We start from the raw sequence: 23,852 nt of genomic DNA on the forward strand, positions 1-23,852 counted from the left end.
GGTCACTGACCGAGAGATGGAGAATGGACCTTTGGGTCATTGACCGAGAGATGGAGAACGGACCATTGGGTCATCACTGACCGAGAGATGGAGAACAGACCTTTGGGTCATTGACCGAGAGATGGAGAATGCACCATTGGGACATCACTGACCGAGAGATGGAGAATGAACCTTTGGGTCATCACTGACCGAGAGATGGAGAACGGACCTTTGGGTCATTGACCGAGAGATGGAGAATGGACCTTTGGGTCATCACTGACCGAGAGATGGAGAACGGACCATTGGGTCATTGACCGAGAGATGGAGAACGGACCATTGGGTCATCACTGACCGAGAGATGGAGAACGGACCTTTGGGTTTTCACTGACCGAGAGATGGAGAATGGACCTTTGGGTCATTGACCGAGAGATGGAGAACAAACCATTGGGTTACTGACCGAGAGATGGAGAACGGACCATTGGGTCATCACTGACCGAGAGATGGAGAACGGACCATTGGGTCATCACTGACCGAGAGATGGAGAACAGACCATTGGGTCATCACTGACCGAGAGATGGAGAATGGACCATTGGGTCATCACTGACCGAGAGATGGAGAACAGACCTTTGGGTCACTGACCGAGAGATGGAGAATGGACCTTTGGGTCATGACTGACCGAGAGATGGAGAATGGACCATTGGGTCATCACTGACCGAGAGATGGAGAACAGACCATTGGGTCATCACTGACCGAGAGATGGAGAATGAACCTTTGGGACATTGACCGAGAGATGGAGAATGGACCTTTGGGTCATTGACCGAGAGATGGAGAACGGACCATTGGGTCATCACTGACCGAGAGATGGAGAACAGACCTTTGGGACATCACTGACCGAGAGATGGAGAATGGACCTTTGGGTCATCACAGACCGAGAGATGGAGAATGGACCTTTGGGTCATTGACCGAGAGATGGAGAATGGACTTTTGGGTCATCACTGACCGAGAGATGGAGAACGGACCATTGGGTCTTCACTGACCAAGAGATGGAGAACGAACCATTGGGTCATTGACCGAGAGATAGAGAACAGACCTTTGGGTCATTGACCGAGAGATGGAGAATGGACCACTGGGACATCACTGACCGAGAGATGGAGAATGAACCTTTGGGTCATCACTGACCGAGAGATGGAGAACGGACCTTTGGGTCATTGACCGAGAGATGGAGAATGGACCTTTGGGTCATCACTGACCGAGAGATGGAGAACGGACCATTGGGTCATTGACCGAGAGATGGAGAACAGACCATTGGGTCACTGACCGAGAGATGGAGAACGGACCATTGGGTCATCACTGACCGAGAGATGGAGAACGGACCTTTGGGTTTTCACTGACCGAGAGATGGAGAATGGACCTTTGGGTCATTGACCGAGAGATGGAGAACAAACCATTGGGTCACTGACCGAGAGATGGAGAACAGACCTTTGGGTCGCTGACCGAGAGATGGAGAATGGACCTTTAGGTCATGACTGACCGAGAGATGGAGAATGGACCATTGGGTCATCACTGACCGAGAGATGGAGAACAGACCATTGAGTCATCACTGACCTAGAGATGGAGAATGAACCTTTGGGACATTGACCGAGAGATGGAGAATGGACCTTTGGGTCATTGACCGAGAGATGGAGAACGGACCATTGGGTCATCACTGACCGAGAGATGGAGAACAGACCTTTGGGACATCACTGACCGAGAGATGGAGAATGGACCTTTGGGTCATCACAGACCGAGAGATGGAGAATGGACCTTTGGGTCATTGACCGAGAGATGGAGAATGGACCTTTGGGTCATCACTGACCGAGAGATGGAGAACGGACCATTGGGTCTTCACTGACCAAGAGATGGAGAACGAACCATTGGGTCATTGACCGAGAGATAGAGAATGGACCTTTGGTTCATTGACCGAGAGATGGAGAACGGACCATTGGGTCATCACTGACCGAGAGATGGAGAATTGACCATTGGGTCATCACTGACCGAGAGATGGAGAATGGACCATTGGGTCATCACTGAGCGAGAGATGGAGAATGGAGCTTTGGGTCAATGACCGAGAGATGGAGAACAGACCATTGGGTCACTGACCGAGAGATGGAGAACGGACCATTGGGTCACTGACCGAGAGATGGAGAACGGACCATTGGGTCACTGACCGAGAGATGGAGAATGGACCTTTGGGTCATCACTGACCGAGAGATGGAGAACGGACCATTGGGTCATCACTGACCGAGAGATGGAGAATGGACCTTTGGGTCATCACTGACCGAGAGATGGAGAATGGACCATTGGGTCATCACTGAGCGAGAGATGGAGAATGGAGCTTTGGGTCAATGACCGAGAGATGGAGAACAGACCATTGGGTCACTGACCGAGAGATGGAGAACGGACCATTGGGTCATCACTGACCGAGAGATGGAGAACGGACCTTTGGGTCATTGACCGAGAGATGGAGAATGGACCTTTGGGTCATCACTGACCGAGATATGGAGAATGGACCTTTGGGTCATTGACCGAGAGATGGAGAATGGACCATTGGGTCATTGACCGAGAGATGGAGAATGGACCATTGGGTCACTGACCGAGAGATGGAGAATGGACCATTGGGTCATCACTGACCGAGAGATGGAGACCAGACCATTGGGTCATCACTGACCGAGAGATGGAGAATGGACCATTGGGTCATTGACCGAGAGATGGAGAATGGACCTTTGGGTCATTGACCGAGAGATGGAGAATGGACCTTTGGGTCATTGACCGAGAGATGGAGAATGGACAATTGGGTCATTGACCGAGAGATGGAGAATGGACCATTGGGTCATCACTGACCGAGAGATGGAGAATGGACCATTGGGTCATCACTGTCCGAGAGATGGAGAATGGACCATTTGGTCACTGACCGAGAGATGGAGAATGGACCAGTGGGTCATCACTGACCGAGAGATGGAGAACGGACCTTTGGGTCATCACTGACCGAGAGATGGAGAACAGACCATTGGGTCATTGACCGAGAGATGGAGAATGGACCTTTGGGTCATCACTGACCGAGAGATGGAGAATGGACCATTGGGTCACTGACCGAGAGATGGAGAATGGACCTTTGGGACATAACTGACCGAGAGATGGAGAATGGACCTTTGGGACATAACTGACCGAGAGATGGAGAATGGACCATTGGGTCATTGACCGAGAGATGGAGAATGGACCATTGGGTCATTGACCGAGAGATGGAGAATGGACCTTTGGGTCACTGACCGAGAGATGGAGAACGGACCTTTGGGACATTGACCGAGAGATGGAGAACAGAACTTTGGGACATAACTGACTGGGCAGGGAGCAGCCTATTGGGATCTGATTAACGGGTCATGGGGACGGAGTGAGTCATGGGACCTGGCAGATCGCGGTGTGACACAGGACATGTTACTGGTCGCCTGAATTCACCAACAGGAACCCAATATGGAGGGCCATTAGACATTGAACCAGTACCTTAAATAAGATCTCCACCGTGAAAATCGAGGTGAAGGCGTAATCGAAGTAACCCAGAACCTGAAAGGCAGCAGAAGGAGGGGTTTGTGAACAATTGTCGTCGAGGGCTCACATCTGACAGTATAACTGGGGTCTGAGCGATGAAGTAATGTGCAGGGGGGCTGGGGAGGGGGGGATTTCCAGCACCGATCGTGGGCAGCACTGTTCACGTCCTATCCCGGGATATGGGCACTGGCAGCACTTCATCACCGTCTCGTGTCCATGGAGCCCCCCACTGCCCAACTCCGGGCCGTACAGAGGGCCTTGGATCTACGGCGTAGCGTTTAGTAACATTCCAGTGTGAGAGGGATCTCCAATCACTGAGTCCCATCAACTAGGCACTCTAACGTGAAGATCCCTGATGGGGAGACTCCCCCTATATCAGGGTCCCTAATGGGGAGACTCTGTATCGGGGTCCCTGATGGGGAGACTCCCTCTATATCGGGGTCCCTGATGGGGAGACTCTATATCGGGGTCCCTGATGGGGAGACTCCCTCTATAGCGGGGTCCCTGATGGGGAGACTCTACATCAGGGTCCCGGATTGGGAGACTCCCTCTATATCGGGGTCCCTGATGGGGAGACTCCCCCTATATCGGGGTCCCTGATGGGGAGACTCCCCCTATATCGGGGTCCCTGATGGGGAGACTCTATATCGGGGTCACTGATGGGGAGACTCTATATCGGGGTCCCTGATGGGGAGACTCCCCCTATATCGGGGTCCCTGATGGGGAGACTCTATCTCGGGGTCCCTGATGGGGAGACTCCCCCTATATCGGGGTCCCTGATGGGGAGACTCTATATCGGGGTCCCTGATGGGGAGACTCCCCCTGTATAGGGGTCCCTGATGGGGAGACTCCCCCTATATCGGGGTCCCTGATGGGGAGACTCTATATCGGGGTCACTGATGGGGAGACTCTATATCGGGGTCCCTGATGGGGAGACTCCCCCTATATCGGGGTCCCTGATGGGGAGACTCTATATCGGGGTCCCTGATGGGGAGACTCTATCTCGGGGTCCCTGATGGGGAGACTCTATCTCGGGGTCCCTGATAGGGAGACTCTATATCGGGGTCCCTGATGGGGAGACTCCCCCTATATCGGGGTCCCTGATGGGGAGACTCTATATCGGGGTCCCTGATGGGGAGACTCCCCCTATATAGGGGTCCCTGATGGGGAGACTCCCCCTATATCGGGGTCCCTGATGGGGAGACTCTATATCGGGGTCACTGATGGGGAGACTCTATATCGGGGTCCCTGATGGGGAGACTCCCCCTATATCGGGGTCCCTGATGGGGAGACTCTATATCGGGGTCCCTGATGGGGAGACTCTATCTCGGGGTCCCTGATGGGGAGACTCTATCTCGGGGTCCCTGATAGGGAGACTCTATATCGGGGTCCCTGATGGGGAGACTCCCCCTATATCGGGGTCCCTGATGGGGAGACTCTATATCGGGGTCCCTGATGGGGAGACTCCCTCTATATCGGGGTCCCTGATGGGGAGACTCTATATCGGGGTCCCTGATGGGGAGACTCTATATCGGGGTCCCTGATGGGGAGACTCCCTCTATATCGGGGTCCCTGATGGGGAGACTCTCTCTATATCGGGGTCCCTGATGGGGAGACTCAACATCGGGGTCCCTGATGGGGAGACTCTATATCAGGGTCCCTTATGGGGAGACTCCCCCTATATCGGGGTCCCTGATGGGGAGACTCTATATCGGGGTCCCTGATGGGGAGACTCTATCTCGGGGTCCCTGATGGGGAGACTCTATCTCGGGGTCCCTGATGGGGAGACTCCCCCTATATTGGGGTCCCTGATGGGGAGACTCTATATCGGGGTCCCTGATGGGGAGACTCTATATCGGGGTTCCTGATGGGGAGACTCCCTCTATATCGGGGTCCCTGATGGGGAGACTCTATATCAGGGTCCCTGATGGGGAGACTCCCTCTATATCGGGGTCCCTGATGGGGAGACTCCCCCTATATCGGGGTCCCTGATGGGGAGACTCTATATCGGGGTCCCTGATGGGGAGACTCTATATCGGGGTCCCTGATGGAGAGACTCTATATCGGGGTCCCTGATGGGGAGACTCTATATCGGGGTCCCTGATGGGGAGACTCCCCCTATATCGGGGTCCCTGATGGGGAGACTCCCTCTATATCGGGGTCCCTGATGGGGAGACTCTATATCGGGGTCCCTGATGGGGAGACTCTATATCGGGGTCCCTGAGGGGGAGACTCTATATCGGGGTCCCTGATGGGGAGACTCTATATCGGGGTCCCTGATGGGGAGACTCTATATCGGGGTCCCTGATGGGGAGACTCCCCCTATATCGGGGTCCCTGATGGGGAGACTCCCTCTATATCGGGGTCCCTGATGGGGAGACTCCCCCTATATCGGGGTCCCTGATGGGGAGACTCCCCCTATATCGGGGTCCCTGATGGGGAGACTCCCCCTATATCGGGGTCCCTGATGGGGAGACTCCCCCTATAGCGGGGTTCCGGACAGAGGCTCCCTCTGTAAGACAGTGGTGGGGGTTTAAGACCCCTGACCTTCCCCTCTCTCCCCCTATAGCGGGGTCCCGGACAGAGGCTCCCTCTGTAAGACAGTGGGAGGGTTTAAGACCCCTGTCCTTCCCCTCTCTCCCCCCATAGCAGGGTCCCGGACGCAGGCTCCCCCTATAGCGGGGTCCCGGACGCAGGCTCCCCCTATAGCGGGGTCCCGGATGCAGGCTCTCTCTGTAAGACAGTGGGGGGGGTTTAAGACCCCTGACCTTCCCCTCTCTCCCCCTATAGTGGGGTCCCGGATGCAGGCTCTCTCTGTCAGACAGTGGGGGGTTTAAGACCCCCGACCTTCCCCGACCCCCGACGTTCCCCTCCCTCCAGCCCCGACGCCTTGGCTCAGACTCACGTTATTGCGGAAGGAGTGGGCTCGAATGGGGTCCTCCGCGGCCAGCGATATGCTGCTGAGGATGATGAAGACCAGGATGAGGTTGGTGAAGATGTGGTGGTGGATGAGCCGATGACAGGCCACGCGGATCCTGGGGGGGGAAACGGGAGAGCAGACCGTTAACGCTGTGGCGGCGGCCATTTACACACGGCGCGCAGAGGGTGCTGGCTGACCACCGGTGGCAATGCTCGCAGATTAAAAAGCAAAACGTAAAATCAACATAGAATCACGTCGAAGTTTACCGCACAGGAAGAGGCCACTGGGCCCCAGCGCTCCGTGCCGGGGTTTCTGCTCCACACCAGCCCCCTCCCACCCCTCTCCATCTCCCCCATCACCGTCTCCTCCCATTCCTTTCCCCCCCCCATGTGTTTATCCAGCTCCCCCTGAAATACATCGATACTATTGGCCTCGACCCCTCCCTGTGGCAGCGAGTTCCACATTCTCACCCCGCTCTGGGTAAAGAAGTTTCTCCTGAATTCCCCATTGGGTTTATCAGTGACTGTCTGATATTGGTGGCCCCCTAGTTCTCGTCCCCCCTCCCGCCCCACATACGTGCATTTATGGGGAAGCTGAATTAACACGCGAGAAGCCGGGGTTATTAAGATAGGGTGGATAGGGAAGGGCCTATTTCCCTTAGCAGAGGGGTCAACAACCAGGGGACAGAGATTTAAATTCAACGATAGAAGGGTTAGAAAGATAAAGAAAGACTTGCATTTATATAGCGCCTTTCACGATTACCGGACGTCTCGAAGCGCTTTACAGCCAATGAAGTACTTTTGGAGTGTAGTCACTGTTGTAATGTGGGAAACGTGGCAGCCAATTTGCGCACAGCAAGCTCCCACACATAGAAACATAGAAAATAGGAGCAGGAGTCGGCCATTCGGCCCTTCGAGCCTGCACCACCATTCAATAAGATCATGGCTGATCATTCCCTCAGTACCCCTTTCCTGCTTTCTCTCCATACCCCTTGATCCCTTTAGCCATAAGAGCCATATCTAACTCCCTCTTGAATATATCCAATGAACTGGCCTCAACAACTCTCTGCGGCAGGGAATTCCACAGGTTAACAACTCTCTGAGTGAAGAAGTTTCTCCTCATCTCGGTCCTAAATGGCCTACCCCTTATCCTTAGACTGTGACCCCAGGTTCTGAACTTCCCCAACATTGGGAACATTCTTCCTACATCTAACCTGTCCCGTCCCGTCCCGTCACAATCTTATACGTTTCTATGAGATTCCGTCTCATCCTTCTAAACTCCAGTGTATAAAGGTCCAGTCGATCCAGTCTCTCCTCATATGTCAGTCCTGCCATCCCGGGAATCAGTCTGGTGAACCTTCGCTGCACTCCCTCAATAGCAAGAACGTCCTTCCTCAGATTAGGAGACCAAAACTGAACACAATATTCCAGGTGAGGCCTCACCAAGGCCCTGTACAACTGCAGTAAGACCTCCCTGCTCCTATACTCAAATCCCCTCGCTATGAAGGCCAACATACCATTTGCCACCTTCACCGCCTGCAATGTGATCAATGACCCAGATGTTTTTTTTTTGTGATGTTGATTGAGCAATAAATATTGGCCCCAGGACCCCGGGGAGAACTCCATCACGCTCGCCCCCAACGCCCCCCCTCCCCGCCCGCCGCTGCTCTTCTTCAAAATAGCTACTTCCTCACAGAGGACTGCAGCAGTTCAAGAAGGTGGCACGCCATGAGCACCTCGGCAAGGCCAAAGACAAAGACAAAGGACTGAGGTCTAGAGGAGAGCCCTCACCACCCCCCATTACTGCCACCTTCCTGCACCGTGCGGCCCCCTCCCCCACACAGCGGCGCGCGGGAGGGCACAGTTACCGACTCCAGCCACCGCTTACGGGTTGGTGCTGCTGAGCAGGAAGAAAGCGCTGCCTGCTGGGATGGGCAGGATCTTCTCCTTCGGGGGGGCGAAGTCCGACAGCCCTTCCGCTGTGGATCCCACCAGGCTCTCGGCCCGTCCGTACTCCTCCTCTCCCCCTCCTCCTCCTCCTCCTCCTGCGGGGCGGCAGAGAACACACGACTGCAGAATGTGCAAGGCAGAGTGAGCAAGACCGACACTCCAGAACCGAGCGGTTACACCTCGCGGCAGAGACCGAACACGCGGCCGTTCCTTTCTACGGAGACGAGAAAAAGGCCGGCGGAGTGGGGGGGGTGGTTGAGAAGATGGGGGGGCGGATTTTAATCCCCAAAAACAGGCAGGGTGGGGGTCGGGTGGGAAGTAACAACGGAAACAAAATCTCAAAGGCAGCCTCAGACCTGCCTGCGTCTGCCTTCAACGGAGGCAGGATGAGGGGTAGGCACCCAATCCGCTCCCAGGAGGCCCCTGGCACATTTCCAGATTATATTGAGTTTGCACACCTCCAATTTAACACGCCATGCAGGTTTAAAGCCGGCCGGCCGGCCAGGGTTTCCCAGGCTTCTGGAAACCCGGCAGCTAATGAAGGGGTAAGTGCGTCTCCAGTGCTGCTCGTGGGCCAGAAGGAGCAGGAGTGCTAGAGGACAGCGCCTCCGGCAGTGCGGCGCTCCCTCAGTATCGCCCCTCCGACAGTGCGGCGCTCCCTCAGTACCGCCCCTCCGACAGTGCGGCGCTCCCTCAGTACCGCCCCTCCGACAGTGCGGCGCTCCCTCAGTACTGCCCCTTCGGCAGTGCGGGGCTCCCTCAGTACCGCCCCTCCGACAGTGCGGCGCTCCCTCAGTACCGCCCCTCCGACAGTGCGGCGCTCCCTCAGTACCGCCCCTCCGACAGTGCGGGGCTCCCTCAGTACCGCCCCTCCGACAGTGCGGTGCTCCCTCAGTACCGCCCCTCCGACAGTGCGGCGCTCCCTCAGTACCGCCCCTCCGGCAGTGCGGGGCTCCCTCAGTACTGCCCCTCCGACAGTGCGGCGCTCCCTCAGTACTGCCCCTCCGACAGTGCGGGGCTCCCTCAGTACCGCCCCTCCCTCCCCCCCGCCCACCCCCCCCACCGGCCCAATTTACCCAGCCCACAGGAACTCTCACCTCCTGTGTCACTCGCCTCTTCCTCCTGCTCAGAATCCTCACTCTGCACCTCGAGGGAACCACAAAAGATACAAGTGAATCAGCAATGGTCCCAGAATCCAGTTGGAATTATCTTGGGCGTGTTATCGAAAAGTAGCTCAACATCGGGGCCATCAAGGCTGTGTGGTGAGGTTCAGAGCTTAGGTCCCACAGGTTTGACTAGGTGAGCAGAGGGGTCTGGGGGTGGTGGAGTGGGGGGGGGGGGGCACAGAGGGGGTTACAGAGATACGGAGGGGTGTAGGGGCTGGAGGAGGTTACAGAGATAGGGAGGGGTGTAGGGGCTGGAGGGGGTTACAGAGATAGCGAGGGGTGTAGGGGCTGGAGGGGGTTACAGAGATAGCGAGGGGTGTAGGGGCTGGAGGGGGTTACAGAGATAGCGAGGGGTGTAGGGGCTGGAAGAGGTTACAGAGATAGGGAGGGTGTAGGGGCTGGAGGAGGTTACAAAGATAGGGAGGGATGTAGGGGCTGGAGGAGGTTACAGAGATAGGGAGGGGTGTAGGGGCTGGAGGGATTTGAACATAACGATGGCCAATGTAGGTCAGTGAGCACAGGGGGTGATGGGTGAGCGGGACTGGGTGCGAGTTAGGACACGGGGCAGTGAGCACAGGGGGTGATGGGTGAGTGGGATTCGGGGCGAGTTGGGACACGGGTCAGTGAGCACAGGGGGTGATGGGTGAGTGGGACTGGGTGCGAGTTGGGACACGGGGTCAGTGAGCACAGGGGGTGATGGGTGAGTGGGACTGGGTGCGAGTTAGGACACGGGGTCAGTGAGCACAGGGGGTGATGGGTGAGTGGGACTGGGTGCAAGTTGGGACACGGGGAGGAGGGGTTTGGGAGGAATGGAGGGTGACGGATTGTTGGACCCACCTTGGCCTGCTTCGGACCTTTGCCCAGCTCGGTGCTGCTCACGTCCATGCTGCTAACAACCACAAAACAAAGCGTTAGTGTCTGCCGGGCTCCCGGCGATGGCGGTGCGTCCATTCGCTTGGGAACGGTGCGGGCCAGGGGTTCCTGGTTAACCCTCTCCCACTAGCTCCCTCCCCCACCGACCCAGCCCCCCACTCCCACTCGCCACCTCAGTCCCCACCCCGAGGCTCCGGCCTAACCGACTGCCCTCCGTGGCGGCCGGACACAGGCCGGGATGGCACGGTCCGTGCCCCGACTGGCTCTGGCCAGGGTCCCTAACCCCTCACCAACACCCGGTGCACCAGGACGGATCCTGACCCCGGACACCATTTCCGGGAGAGGGGGTGATCTCATGGAGCGAGGATTCTGACTCACAACCCTCTCACCCGCCCACCATCTAACCCACTGCCCCTCCCAACCCCAGCGCACGCGGCCATTGTTAGTCCGTACCTGCCCTTTCGTTTTTTCTTGCCTTTCTTTCCGCTGCCAGTATCGACATCGGCCAGGTTGTCCACAGCGATGGCCAAGAACACATTCAGCAGGATGTCTGGGTAACAGGAGTTGAAGAGAAAATACACCAACAAACGCATTTATTCTGCTGAATATAATCCTCATCAAATCTTTCCACGTTAGGGGACCAATCCCAGGGCAGGTACAGGGGGTTAGATACAGAGTAAAGCTCCCTCTACACTGTCCCATCAAACACTCCCAGGGCAGGTACAGGGGGTTAGATACAGAGTAAAGCTCCCTCTACACTGTCCCATCAAACACTCCCAGGGCAGGTACAGGGGGTTAGATACAGAGTAAAGCTCCCTCTACACTGTCCCATCAAACACTCCCAGGGCAGGTACAGGGGGTTAGATACAGAGTAAAGCTCCCTCTACACTGTCCCATCAAACACTCCCAGGGCAGGTACAGCACGGGGTTAGATACAGAGTAAAGTTCTCTACACTGTCCCATCAAACACTCCCAGGGCAGGTACAGGGGGTTAGATACAGAGTAAAGCTCCATCTACATTGCCCCATCAAACACTCCCAGGGCAGGTACAGGGGGTTAGATACAGAGTAAAGCTCCCTCTACACTGTCCCATCAAACACTCCCAGGGCAGATACAGGGGGTTAGATACAGAGTAAAGCTCCATCTACACTGTCCCATCAAACACTCCCAGGGCAGGTACAGAGGGGTAGATACAGAGTGAAGCTCCCTCTACACTGTCCCATCAAACACTCCCAGGGTAGGTACAGGGGGTTAGATACAGAGTAAAGCTCCCTCTACACTGTCCCATCAAACACTCCCAGGGCAGGTACAGGGGGTTAGATACAGAGTAAAGCTTCCTCTACACTGTCCCATCAAACACTCCCAGGGCAGGTACAGGGGGTTAGATACAGAGTAAAGCTCCCTCGACACTTTCCCATCAAACACTCCCAGGGCAGATACAGGGGGTTGGATACAGAGTAAAGCTCCCTCTACAATGTCCCATCAAACACTCCCAGGGAAGATACAGGGGGGTAGATACAGAGTAAAGCTCCCTCTACACTGTCCCATCAAACACTCCCAGGGCAGGTACAGAGGGGTAGATACAGAGTGAAGCTCCCTCTACACTGTCCCATCAAACACTCCCAGGGTAGGTACAGGGGGTTAGATACAGAGTAAAGCTCCCTCTACACTGTCCCATCAAACACTCCCAGGGCAGGTACAGGGGGTTAGATACAGAGTAAAGCTCCCTCTACACTGTCCCATCAAACACTCCCAGGGCAGGTACAGGGGGTTAGATACAGAGTAAAGCTCCCTCTACACTGTCCCATCAAACACTCCCAGGGCAGGTACAGGGGGTTAGATACAGAGTAAATCTCCCTCTACACTGTCCCATCAAACACTCCCAGGGCATGTACAGCACGGGGTTAGATACAGAGTAAAGCTCCCTCTACACTGTCCCTTCAAACACTCCCAGGGCAGGTACAGGGGTTCAGATACAGAGTAAATCTCCCTCTACACTGTCCCATCAAACACTCCCAGGGCAGATACAGCACGGGGTTGGATACAGAGTAAAGCTCCCTCGACACTGTCCCATCAAACACTCCCAGGGCAGGTACAGGGGGTTAGATACAGAGTAAAGCTCCCTCTACACTGTCCCATCAAACACTCCCAGGGCAGGTGCAGGGGGTTAGATACAGAGTAAAGCTCCCTCTACACTGTCCCATCACACACTCCCAGGGCAGGTACAGGGGGTTAGATACAGAGTAAAGCTCCCTCTACACTGTCCCAATCAAACACTCCCAGGGCAGGTACAGGGGGTTAGATACAGAGTAAAGCTCCCTCTACACTGTCCCCATCAAACACTCCCAGGGCAGGTACAGGGGTGTTAAATCCAGAGTAAAGCTCGCTCTACACTGTCCCATCACACACTCCCAGGGCAGGTACAGGGGGTTAGATACAGAGTAAAGCTCCCTCTACACTGTCCCATCAAACATTCCCAGGGCAGGTACAGGGGGTTAGATTCAGAGTAAAGCTCCCTCAACACTGTCCCATCAAACACTCCCAGGGCAGATACAGCACGGGGTTAGATACAGAGTAAAGCTCCCTCTACACTGTCCCATCAAACACTCCCAGGGCAGGTACAGCACGGGTCTGGATACAGTGTAAAGCTCCCTCTACACTGTCCCATCAAACACTCCCAGGGCAGGTACAGGGGGTTAGATACAGAGTAAAGCTCCCTCTACACTGTCCCCATCAAACACTCCCAGGGCAGATACAGCACAGGGTTAGACACAGAGTAAAGCTCCCTCTACACTGTCCCATCAAACACTCCCAGGGCAGGTACAGCACGGGTTAGATACAGAGTAAAGCTCCCTCTACACTGTCCCATCAAACACTCCCAGGGCACGTACAGGGGGTTAGATACAGAGTAAAGCTCACTCTACACTGTCCCATCAAACACTCCCAGGGCAGTTACAGGGGGTTAGATACAGAGTAAAGCTCCCTCTACACTGTCCCATCAAACACTCCCAGGGCAGGTACAGCACGGGGTTAGATACAGAGTAAAGCTCCCTCTACACTGTCCCATCAAACACTCCCAGGGCAGGTACAGGGGGTTAGATACAGAGTAAAGCTCCCTCTACACTGTCCCATCAAACACTCCCAGGGCAGGTACAGGGGTTAGATACAGAGTAAAGCTCCCTCTACACTGTCCCATCAAACACTCCCAGGGCAGGTACAGGGGGTTAGATACAGAGTAAAGCTCCCTCTACACTGTCCCATCAAACACTCCCAGGGCAGGTACAGGGGGTTAGATACAGAGTAAAGCTCCCTCTACACTGTCCCATCAAACACTCCCAGGGCAGGTACAGGGGGTTAGATACAGAGTAAAGCTCCCTCTACACTGTCCCATCAAACACTCCCAGGGCAGGTACAGGGGGTTAGATACAGAGTAAAGCTCTAACAGCACTGTGGGAGCACCTTCACCACACGGACTGCAGCGGTTCAAGGCAGTGGTTCACCAGCACCTTCGCGAGGGATGATTAGCGGATTGGGCAATAAATGCTGGCTGCGCCCACATCCCGCGAAGGAACAAAGAACGTTCTGGCACTCTCCGTCTTGCGACCCGGTGCTCTATCTGGGAGCAGTGCCACGGAGGTCGGGGAAGGATACAGTTGCCACAGATGAAGAGGATGATGAAGTAAATGGAGACCAGCATCCCGGGGAAGAAGGGGCCTCCGAAAGCCATGATACCGTCGTACATCACCACGTTCCAATCCTCGCCGGTCAGGATCTGTTCAGGAAGGGTTACAGGTTGAAAGTGGGTGTGGGATCAGAGAGCTGGGAGTTGACTAACACAAACCTCGGACAGTGGCACGAACACTTCAATAAGTCTGTTGATAAAGACAAGCGCGATTGTAAGTAAGGAAGCTATGGTGAACATTTACAAGAGACCTGCTTAGACATTAGCTGGACCTCCTGTTCCGATCGCAGCAGCCAATATGCGCACAGCAGGATCCCACACACAGCAACGTGATAATGACCATTTATTTTGTGTGATGTTGGTCGAGGGATAAATATTGGGCCCAGGACACCGGGGAGAACTCCCCCTGCTCTTCTTCCAATAGTGGCCCCGGGATCTTTTACATCCACCCGAGAGGGCAGACGGGGCCTCGGTTTAATGTCTCATCCGAAATACAGCCCCTCCGACAGTGCGGCGCTCCCTCAGTACCGCCCCTCCGACAGTGCGGCACTCCCTCAGTACTGCCCCTCCGACAGTGCGGGGCTCCCTCAGTACTGCCCCTCCGACAGTGCGGCACTCCCTCAGTACCGCCCCTCCGACAGTGTGGCACTCCCTCAGTACTGCCCCTCTGACAGTGCGGCGCTCCCTCAGTACTGCCCCTCCGACAGTGCAGCACTCCCTCAGTACTGCCCCTCCGACAGTGCGGCACTCCCTCAGTACCGCCCTTCCGACAGTGCGGCACTCTCTCAGTACCGCCCCTCCGACAGTGCGGCACTCCCTCAGCACTGCCCCTCCGACAGTGCGGCACTCCCTCAGTACCACCCCTCCGACAGTGCGGCACTCCCTCAGTACTGCCCCTCCGACAGTGCGGCACTCCCTCAGTACCGCCCCTCCGACAGTGCGGCACTCCCTCAGTACTGCTCCTCCGACAGTGCGGCACTCCCTCAGTACTGCCCCTCCGACAGTGCGGCGCTCCCTCAGTACTGCCCCTCCGACAGTGCGGCACTCCCTCAGTACTGCTCCTCCGAAAGTGCGGCACTCCCTCAGTACCGCCCCTCCGACAGTGCGGCGCTCCCTCAGTACCGCCCCTCCGACAGTGCGGGGCTCCCTCAGTACTGCCCCTCTGACAGTGCGGCACTCCCTCAGTACTGCCCCTCCGACAGTGCGGCGCTCCCTCAGTCCTGCCCCTCCGACAGTGCGCTGCTCCCTCAGTACCGCCCCTCCGACAGTGCGGGGCTCCCTCAGTACTGCCCCTCCGACAGTGCACCGCTCCCTCAGTACTGCCCCTCCGACAGTGCGGCACTCCCTCAGTACTGCCCCTCCGACAGTGCGGCACTCCCTCAGTACCGCCCCTCCGACAGTGCGGCACTCCCTCAGTACTGCCCCTCCGACAGTGCGGCGCTCCCTCAGTACTGCTCCTCCGACAGTGCGGCACTCCCTCAGTACTGCCCCTCCGACAGTGCGGTACTCCCTCAGTACTGCTCCTCCGACAGTGCGGCACTCCCTCAATACTGCCCCTCCGACAGGCAGCTGAGAATCCAGGGAGAAACGCGCGGTGCCGAGGAGCCCCGGGTGGACTTGCGCCCCCTCCCCCCTCTCTCCGTCCCCCCTCTTTCCCTCCCCCTCCCCTACGGGGCCTACCTGGAAGACGGTCAGGAGAGCCTGTGGGAAGTTGTCGAAGGTGCTTCTCTTGGTCTGAGTGTCGTCGAAATTGAACTTGCCGCCGAAGACCTGCATGCCCAGCAGGGAGAAGATGATGATGAAGAGGAAGAGGAGGAGCAGGAGCGAGGCGATGGACTTCATGGAGTTGAGGAGTGAGGCCACCAGATTACTCAGAGCCGCCCAGTGCCTGGGGAGGGCAGAGAAAGCGAGTGGGTCAGGCGAGTCTCAGTGATCACGCTGACACACGGCCTGCCAACGGCCCGTGAGACCGAACTCCCATTCCTCCCGCCCCTCTCACCCCCTCAGGACATCCCATAGCGAGTCACAGACAAAGAACCACGTTTTGTAGGGGCTGGAGATTACAGAGATAGGGAGGGGTATAGGGGCTGGAGGGGGTTACAGAGATAGGGAGGGGTGCAGGGGCTGGAGGAGGATACAGAGATAGGGAGGGGTGCAGGGGCTGGAGGAGGTTACAGAGATAGGGAGGTTACAGAGATAGGAAGCGGTGTAGGGGCTGGAGGAGGTTACAGAGATAGGGAGGGGTGGAGGGGCTGGAGGGGGTTACAGAGATAGGGAGGGGTATAGGGGCTGGAGGAGGATACAGAGATAGGGAGGGGTGCAGGGGCTGGAGGAGGTTACAGAGATAGGGAGGTTACAGAGATAGGGAGGGGTGTAGCGGCTGGAGGAGGTTACAGAGATAGGGAGGGGTGTAGGGGCTGGGGGTTACAGAGATAGGGAGGGGTGTAGGGGCTGGAGGAGGTTACAGAGATAGGGATGGCTCTGGGGGCCGGAGGGGGTTACAGACATAGGGAGGGGTGTAGGGGCTGGAGGAGGTGACAGAGATAGGGAGGGGTGTACGGGCTGGAGGGGGTTACAGAGATAGGGAGGGGTGCAGGGGCTGGAGGGGGTTACAGAGATAGGAAGGGGTGTAGGGGCTGGAGGGGGTTACAGAGATAGGGAGGGGTGTAGGGGCTGGAGGGGGTTAAAGAGATAGGGATGGGTGTAGGGGCTAGAGGGGGTTACAGAGATAGGGAGGGGTGTAGGGGCTGGAGGGGGTTACAGAGATAGGGAGGGGTGTAGGGGCTGGAGGAGGTTACAGAGATAGGGAGGTGTGTAGGGGCTGGAGGAGGTTGCACAGATAGGGAGGGGTGCAGGGGCTGGAGGAGGTTACAGAGATAGGGAGGGGTGTAGGGGCTGGAGGAGGTTACAGAGATAGGGAGGGGTGTAGAGGTTGGAGGAGGTTACAGAGATAGGGAGGGGTGTAAGGGCTGGAGGTGGTTACAGGGATAGGGAGGGGTGTAGGGGCTGGAGGGGGTTATAGAGATAGGGAGTGGTGTAGGGGCTGGAGGAGGTTACAGAGATAGGGAGGGGTGTAGGGGCTGGAGGGGGTTACAGAGATAGGGAGGGGTGTAGGGGCTGGAGGGGGTTACAGAGATAGGGAGGGGTGTAGGAGCTGGAGGGGGTTACAGAGATAGGGAGGTATGTCGGGGCTGGAGGGGGTTACAGAGATAGGGAGGGGTTTAGGGGCTGGAGGAGGTTACAGAGATAGGGAGGGGAGTAGGGGCTGGAGGAGGTTGCACAGATAGGGAGGGGTGTAGGGGCTGGAGGAGGTTACAGAGATAGGGAGGGGTGTAGGGGCTGGAGGAGGATACAGAGATAGGGAGGGGTGTAGAGGTTGGAGGAGGTTACAGGGATAGGGAGGGGTGTAAGGGCTGGAGGTGGTTACAGGGATAGGGAGGGGTGTAGGGGCTGGAGGGGGTTATAGAGATAGGGAGGGGTGTAGCGGCTGGAGGAGATTACAGAGATAGGGAGGGGTGCAGGGGCTGGAGGAGGTTACAGAGATAGGGAGGGGTGTATTGGCTGGAGGAGGTTACAGAGATAGGGAGGGGTGTCGGGGCTGGAGGGGGTTACAGAGATAGGGTGGGTTGTAGGGGCTGGAGGAGGTTACAGAGATAGGGAGGGGTGTAGGGGCTGGAGGAGGTTGCACAGATAGGGAGGGGTGTATTGGCTGGAGCAGGTTACAGAGATAGGGAGGGGTGTCGGGGCTGGAGGGGGTTACAGAGATAGGGTGGGTTGTAGGGGCTGGAGGAGGTTACAGAGATAGGGAGGGGTGTAGGGGCTGGAGGAGGTTGCACAGATAGGGAGGGGTGTAGGGGCTGGAGGAGGTTACAAAGATAGGGAGGGGTGTAGGGGCTGGAGGAGGTTACAGAGATAGGGAGGGGTGTAGAGGTTGGAGGAGGTTACAGAGATAGAGAGAGGTGTAAGGGCTGGAGGTGGTTACAGGGATAGGGAGGGGTGTAGGGGCTGGAGGGGGTTATAGAGATAGGGAGGGGTGTAGGGGCTGGAGGAGGTTACAGAGATAGGGAGGGGTGTAAGGGCTGGAGGTGGTTACAGGGATAGGGAGGGGTGTAGGGGCTGGAGGGGGTTATAGAGATAGGGATGGGTGTAGGGGCTGGAGGGGGTTACAGAGATAGGGAGGGGTGTAAGGGCTGGAGGAGGTTACAGAGAAAGGGAGGGGTGCAGGGGCTGGAGGAGGTTACAGAGATAGGGAGGGGTGTAGGGGCTGGAGGAGGTTACAGAGATAGGGAGGGGTGTAGGGGCTTGGGGAGGTCACAGAGATAGGGAGGGGTGTAGGGGTTGGAGGAGGTTACAGAGATAGGGAGGGGTGTAGGGGTTGGAGGAGGTTACAGAGATAGGGAGGGGTGTAGGGGCTGGAGGAGGTTACACAGAAAGGGAGGGGTGTAGGGGCTGGAGGAGATTACAGAGATAGGGAGGGGTGTAGGGGCTGGAGGGAGTTATAGAGATAGGGAGGGGTGTAGGGGTTGGAGGAGGTTCCAGAGATAGTGAGGGGTGTTGGGGCTGGAGGTGGTTACAGGGATAGGGAGGGGTGTAGGGGCTGGAGGGGGTTATAGAGATAGGGAGGGGTGTAGGGGCTGGAGGAGGTTACAGAGATAGGGAGGGTGTAGAGGTTGGAGGAGGTTACAGAGATAGGGAGGGGTGTAGTGGCTGGAGGAGGTTACAGAGATAGGGATGGGTGTAGGGGCTGGTGGGGGTTACAGAGATAGGGAGGGGTGTAGTGGCTGGAGGGGGTTACAGAGATAGGGAGGGGTGTAGGGGCTGGAGGGGGTTATAGAGATAGGGAGGGGTGTAGGGGCTGGAGGAGGTTACAGAGATAGGGAGGGGTGTAGGGGCTGGAGGAGGTTGCACAGATAGGGAGGGGTGCAGGGGCTGGAGGAGGTTACAGAGATAGGGAGGGGTGCAGGGGCTGGAGGAGGTTACAGAGATAGGGAGGGGTGTAGAGGTTGGAGGAGGTTACAGAGATAGGGAGGGGTGTAAGGGCTGGAGGTGGTTACAGGGATAGGGAGGGGTGTAGGGGCTGGAGGGGGTTCTAGAGATAGGGAGTGGTGTAGGGGCTGGAGGAGGTTACAGAGATAGGGAGGGGTGTAGGGGCTGGAGGGGGTTACAGAGATAGGGAGGGGTGTAGGGGCTGGAGGGGGTTACAGAGATAGGGAGGGGTGTAGGAGCTGGAGGGGGTTACAGAGATAGGGAGATATGTCGGGGCTGGAGGGGGTTACAGAGATAGGGAGGGGTGTAGGGGCTGGAGGAGGTTACAGAGATAGGGAGGGGAGTAGGGGCTGGAGGAGGTTGCACAGATAGGGAGGGGTGTCGGGGCTGGAGGAGGTTACAGAGATAGGGAGGGGTGTAGGGGCTGGAGGAGGATACAGAGATAGGGAGGGGTGTAGAGGTTGGAGGAGGTTACAGGGATAGGGAGGGGTGTAAGGGCTGGAGGTGGTTACAGGGATAGGGAGGGGTGTAGGGGCTGGAGGGGGTTATAGAGATAGGGAGGGGTGTAGGGGCTGGAGGAGATTACAGAGATAGGGAGGGGTGTAGGGGCTGGAGGGGGTTACAGAGATAGGGAGGGGTGTAGGGGCTGGAGGGGGTTACAGAGATAGGGATGGGTTTAGGGGCTGGAGGGGGTTACAGAGATAGGGAGGGGTGCAGGGGCTGGAGGAGGTTACAGAGATAGGGAGGGGTGTATTGGCTGGAGGAGGTTACAGAGATAGGGAGGGGTGTCGGGGCTGGAGGGGGTTACAGAGATAGGGTGGGTTGTAGGGGCTGGAGGAGGTTACAGAGATAGGGAGGGGTGTAGGGGCTGGAGGAGGTTGCACAGATAGGGAGGGGTGTAGGGGCTGGAGGAGGTTACAAAGATAGGGAGGGGTGTAGGGGCTGGAGGAGGTTACAGAGATAGGGAGGGGTGTAGAGGTTGGAGGAGGTTACAGAGATAGAGAGAGGTGTAAGGGCTGGAGGTGGTTACAGGGATAGGGAGGGGTGTAGGGGCTGGAGGGGGTTATAGAGATAGGGAGGGGTGTAGGGGCTGGAGGAGGTTACAGAGATAGGGAGGGGTGTCGGGGGTGGAGGGGGTTACAGAGATAGGGAGGGGTGTAGGGGCTGGAGGGGGTTACAGAGATAGAGAGAGGTGTAAGGGCTGGAGGTGGTTACAGGGATAGGGAGGGGTGTAGGGGCTGGAGGGGGTTATAGAGATAGGGATGGGTGTAGGGGCTGGAGGGGGTTACAGAGATAGGGAGGGGTGTAAGGGCTGGAGGAGGTTACAGAGAAAGGGAGGGGTGCAGGGGCTGGAGGAGGTTACAGAGATAGGGAGGGGTGTAGGGGCTGGAGGAGGTTACAGAGATAGGGAGGGGTGTAGGGGCTTGGGGAGGTCACAGAGATAGGGAGGGGTGTAGGGGTTGGAGGAGGTTACAGAGATAGGGAGGAGTGTAGGGGTTGGAGGAGGTTACAGAGATAGGGAGGGGTGTCGGGGCTGGAGGAGGTTACACAGAAAGGGAGGGGTGTAGGGGCTGGAGGAGATTACAGAGATAGGGAGGGGTGTAGGGGCTGGAGGGAGTTATAGAGATAGGGAGGGGTGTAGGGGTTGGAGGAGGTTCCAGAGATAGTGAGGGGTGTTGGGGCTGGAGGTGGTTACAGGGATAGGGAGGGGTGTAGGGGCTGGAGGGGGTTATAGAGATAGGGAGGGGTGTAGGGGCTGGAGGAGGTTACAGAGATAGGGAGGGGTGTAGAGGTTGGAGGAGGTTACAGAGATAGGGAGGGGTGTAGTGGCTGGAGGAGGTTACAGAGATAGGGATGGGTGTCGGGGCTGGAGGAGGTTACAGAGATAGGGAGGGGTGTAGGGGCTGGAGGGGGTTACAGAGATAGGGACGGGTGTAGGAGCTGGAGGGGGTTACAGAGATAAGGAGGGGTGTAGGGGTTGGAGGAGGTTACAGAGATAGGGAGGGGTGTTGGGGCTGGAGGTGGTTACAGGGATAGGGAGGGGTGTTGGGGCTGGAGGGGGTTATAGAGATAGGGAGGGGTGTAGGGGCTGGAGGAGGTTACAGAGATAGGGAGGGGTGTAGAGGTTGGAGTAGGTTACAGAGATAAGGAGGGGTGTAGTGGCTGGAGGAGGTTACAGAGATAGGGAGGGGTGTAGGAGCTGGAGGAGGTTACAGAGATAGGGAGCGGTGTAGGGGCTGGAGGGGGTTACAGAGATAGGGAGGGGTGTCGGGGCTGGAGGAGGTTACAGAGATAGGAAGGGGTGTAGGGGCTGGAGGGGGTTACAGAGATAGGGAGGGTTGTAGGGGCTGGAGGGGGTTACAGAGATAGGGAGGGGTGTAGTGGCTGGAGGAGGTTACAGAGATAGGGAAGGGGTGTAGGGGCTGGAGGAGGTTGCACAGATAGGGAGGGGTGTAGGGGCTGGAGGAGGTTACAGAGATAGGGAGGGGTGTAGGGGCTGGAGGAGGTTACAGAGATAGGGAGGGGTGTAGAGGTTGGAAGAGGTTACAGAGATAGGGAGGGGTGTAATTGCTGGAGGTGGTTACAGGGATAGGGAGGGGTGTAGGGGCTGGAGGGGGTTATAGAGATAGGGAGGGGTGTAGGGGCTGGAGGAGGTTACAGAGATAGGGAGGGGTGTAGGGGCTGGAGGGGGTTATAGAGATAGGGAGTGGTGTAGGGGCTGGAGGGGGTTACAGAGATTGGGAGGGGTGTAGGAGCTGGAGGGGGTTACAGAGATAGGGAGGGATGTCGGGGCTGGAGGGGGTTACAGAGATAGGGAGGGGTGTAGGGGCTGGAGGGGGTTACAGAGATAGGGATGGGTGTTGGGGCTGGAGGGGGTTATAGAGATAGGGAGGGGTGTAGGGGCTGGAGGAGGTTACAGAGATAGGGAGGGGTGTAGAGGTTGGAGGAGGTTACAGAGATAGGGAGGGGTGTAGTGGCTGGAGGAGGTTACAGAGATAGGGATGGGTGTAGGGGCTGGAGGGGGTTACAGAGATAGGGAGGGGTGTAGTGGCTGGAGGGGGTTACAGAGATAGGGAGGGGTGTAGGGGCTGGAGGGGGTTATAGAGATAAGGAGGGGTGTAGGGGTTGGAGGAGGTTACAGAGATAGGGAGGGGTGTGGGGGCTGGAGGTGGTTACAGGGATAGGGAGGGGTGTTGGGGCTGGAGGGGGTTATAGAGATAGGGAGGGGTGTAGGGGATGGAGGAGGTTACAGAGATAGGGAGGGGTGTAGAGGTTGGAGGAGGTTGCACAGATAGGGAGGGGTGCAGGGGCTGGAGGAGGTTACAGAGATAGGGAGGGGTGCAGGGGCTGGAGGAGGTTACAGAGATAGGGAGGGGTGTAGAGGTTGGAGGAGGTTACAGAGATAGGGAGGGGTGTAAGGGCTGGAGGTGGTTACAGGGATAGGGAGGGGTGTAGGGGCTGGAGGGGGTTATAGAGATCGGGAGTGGTGTAGGGGCTGGAGGAGGTTACAGAGATAGGGAGGGGTGTAGGGGCTGGAGGGGGTTACAGAGATAGGGAGGGGTGTAGGGGCTGGAGGGGGTTACAGAGATAGGGAGGGGTGTAGGAGCTGGAGGGGGTTACAGAGATAGGGAGGTATGTCGGGGCTGGAGGGGGTTACAGAGATAGGGATGGGTTTAGGGGCTGGAGGGGGTTACAGAGATAGGGAGGGGAGTAGGGGCTGGAGGAGGTTGCACAGATAGGGAGGGGTGTAGGGGCTGGAGGAGGTTACAGAGATAGGGAGGGGTGTAGGGGCTGGAGGAGGATACAGAGATAGGGAGGGGTGTAGAGGTTGGAGGAGGTTACAGGGATAGGGAGGGGTGTAAGGGCTGGAGGTGGTTACAGGGATAGGGAGGGGTGTAGGGGCTGGAGGGGGTTATAGAGATAGGGAGGGGTGTAGGGGCTGGAGGAGATTACAGAGATAGGGAGGGGTGTAGGGGCTGGAGGGGGTTACAGAGATAGGGAGGGGTGTAGGGGCTGGAGGGGGTTACAGAGATAGGGATGGGTTTAGGGGCTGGAGGGGGTTACAGAGATAGGGAGGGCTGCAGGGGCTGGAGGAGGTTACAGAGATAGGGAGGGGTGTATTGGCTGGAGGAGTTTACAGAGATAGGGAGGGGTGTCGGGGCTGGAGGGGGTTACAGAGATAGGGTGGGTTGTAGGGGCTGGAGGAGGTTACAGAGATAGGGAGGGGTGTAGGGGCTGGAGGAGGTTGCACAGATAGGGAGGGGTGTAGGGGCTGGAGGAGGTTACAAAGATAGGGAGGGGTGTAGGGGCTGGAGGAGGTTACAGAGATAGGGAGGGGTGTAGAGGTTGGAGGAGGTTACAGAGATAGAGAGAGGTGTAAGGGCTGGAGGTGGTTACAGGGATAGGGAGGGGTGTAGGGGCTGGAGGGGGTTATAGAGATAGGGAAGGGTGTAGGGGCTGGAGGAGGTTACAGAGATAGGGAGGGGTGTCGGGGGTGGAGGGGGTTACAGAGATAGGGAGGGGTGTAGGGGCTGGAGGGGGTTACAGAGATAGAGAGAGGTGTAAGGGCTGGAGGTGGTTACAGGGATAGGGAGGGGTGTAGGGGCTGGAGGGGGTTATAGAGATAGGGATGGGTGTAGGGGCTGGAGGGGGTTACAGAGATAGGGAGGGGTGTAAGGGCTGGAGGAGGTTACAGAGAAAGGGAGGGGTGCAGG

General features: G+C 57.2%; 1 protein-coding gene across 9 annotated transcripts in view; it reads right to left on the minus strand.

The window, feature by feature from the left end:
• cacna1fb (calcium channel, voltage-dependent, L type, alpha 1F subunit) overlaps positions 1–23,852 on the minus strand; it is a 263,577-nt gene that overhangs the window by 150,201 nt on the left and 89,524 nt on the right. For 6 of the 9 annotated variants that reach the window (XR_011591270.1, XM_070872741.1, XM_070872742.1 and 3 more), the window contains 8 exons: positions 15,832–16,039; positions 14,121–14,241; positions 10,923–11,019; positions 10,434–10,485; positions 9,528–9,576; positions 8,369–8,525; positions 6,467–6,596; positions 3,517–3,576 (listed from right to left, as the gene is read on the minus strand). Coding sequence is in view for 8 of the 9 variants with exons in the window: in XM_070872741.1 (XP_070728842.1) it covers positions 3,517–3,576; positions 6,467–6,596; positions 8,369–8,525; positions 9,528–9,576; positions 10,434–10,485; positions 10,923–11,019; positions 14,121–14,241; positions 15,832–16,039 (874 nt within the window). In the remaining variant the exon portion in view is untranslated. The remainder of the gene's footprint in view (positions 1–3,516; positions 3,577–6,466; positions 6,597–8,368; positions 8,526–9,527; positions 9,577–10,433; positions 10,486–10,922; positions 11,020–14,120; positions 14,242–15,831; positions 16,040–23,852) is intronic. The other 3 variants (XM_070872737.1, XM_070872735.1, XM_070872736.1) reach the window with 3 other exon arrangements.

Source organism: Pristiophorus japonicus, unplaced genomic scaffold, assembly GCF_044704955.1.
Source record: "Pristiophorus japonicus isolate sPriJap1 unplaced genomic scaffold, sPriJap1.hap1 HAP1_SCAFFOLD_356, whole genome shotgun sequence".
Taxonomy (NCBI): Eukaryota; Metazoa; Chordata; class Chondrichthyes; family Pristiophoridae; genus Pristiophorus; species Pristiophorus japonicus.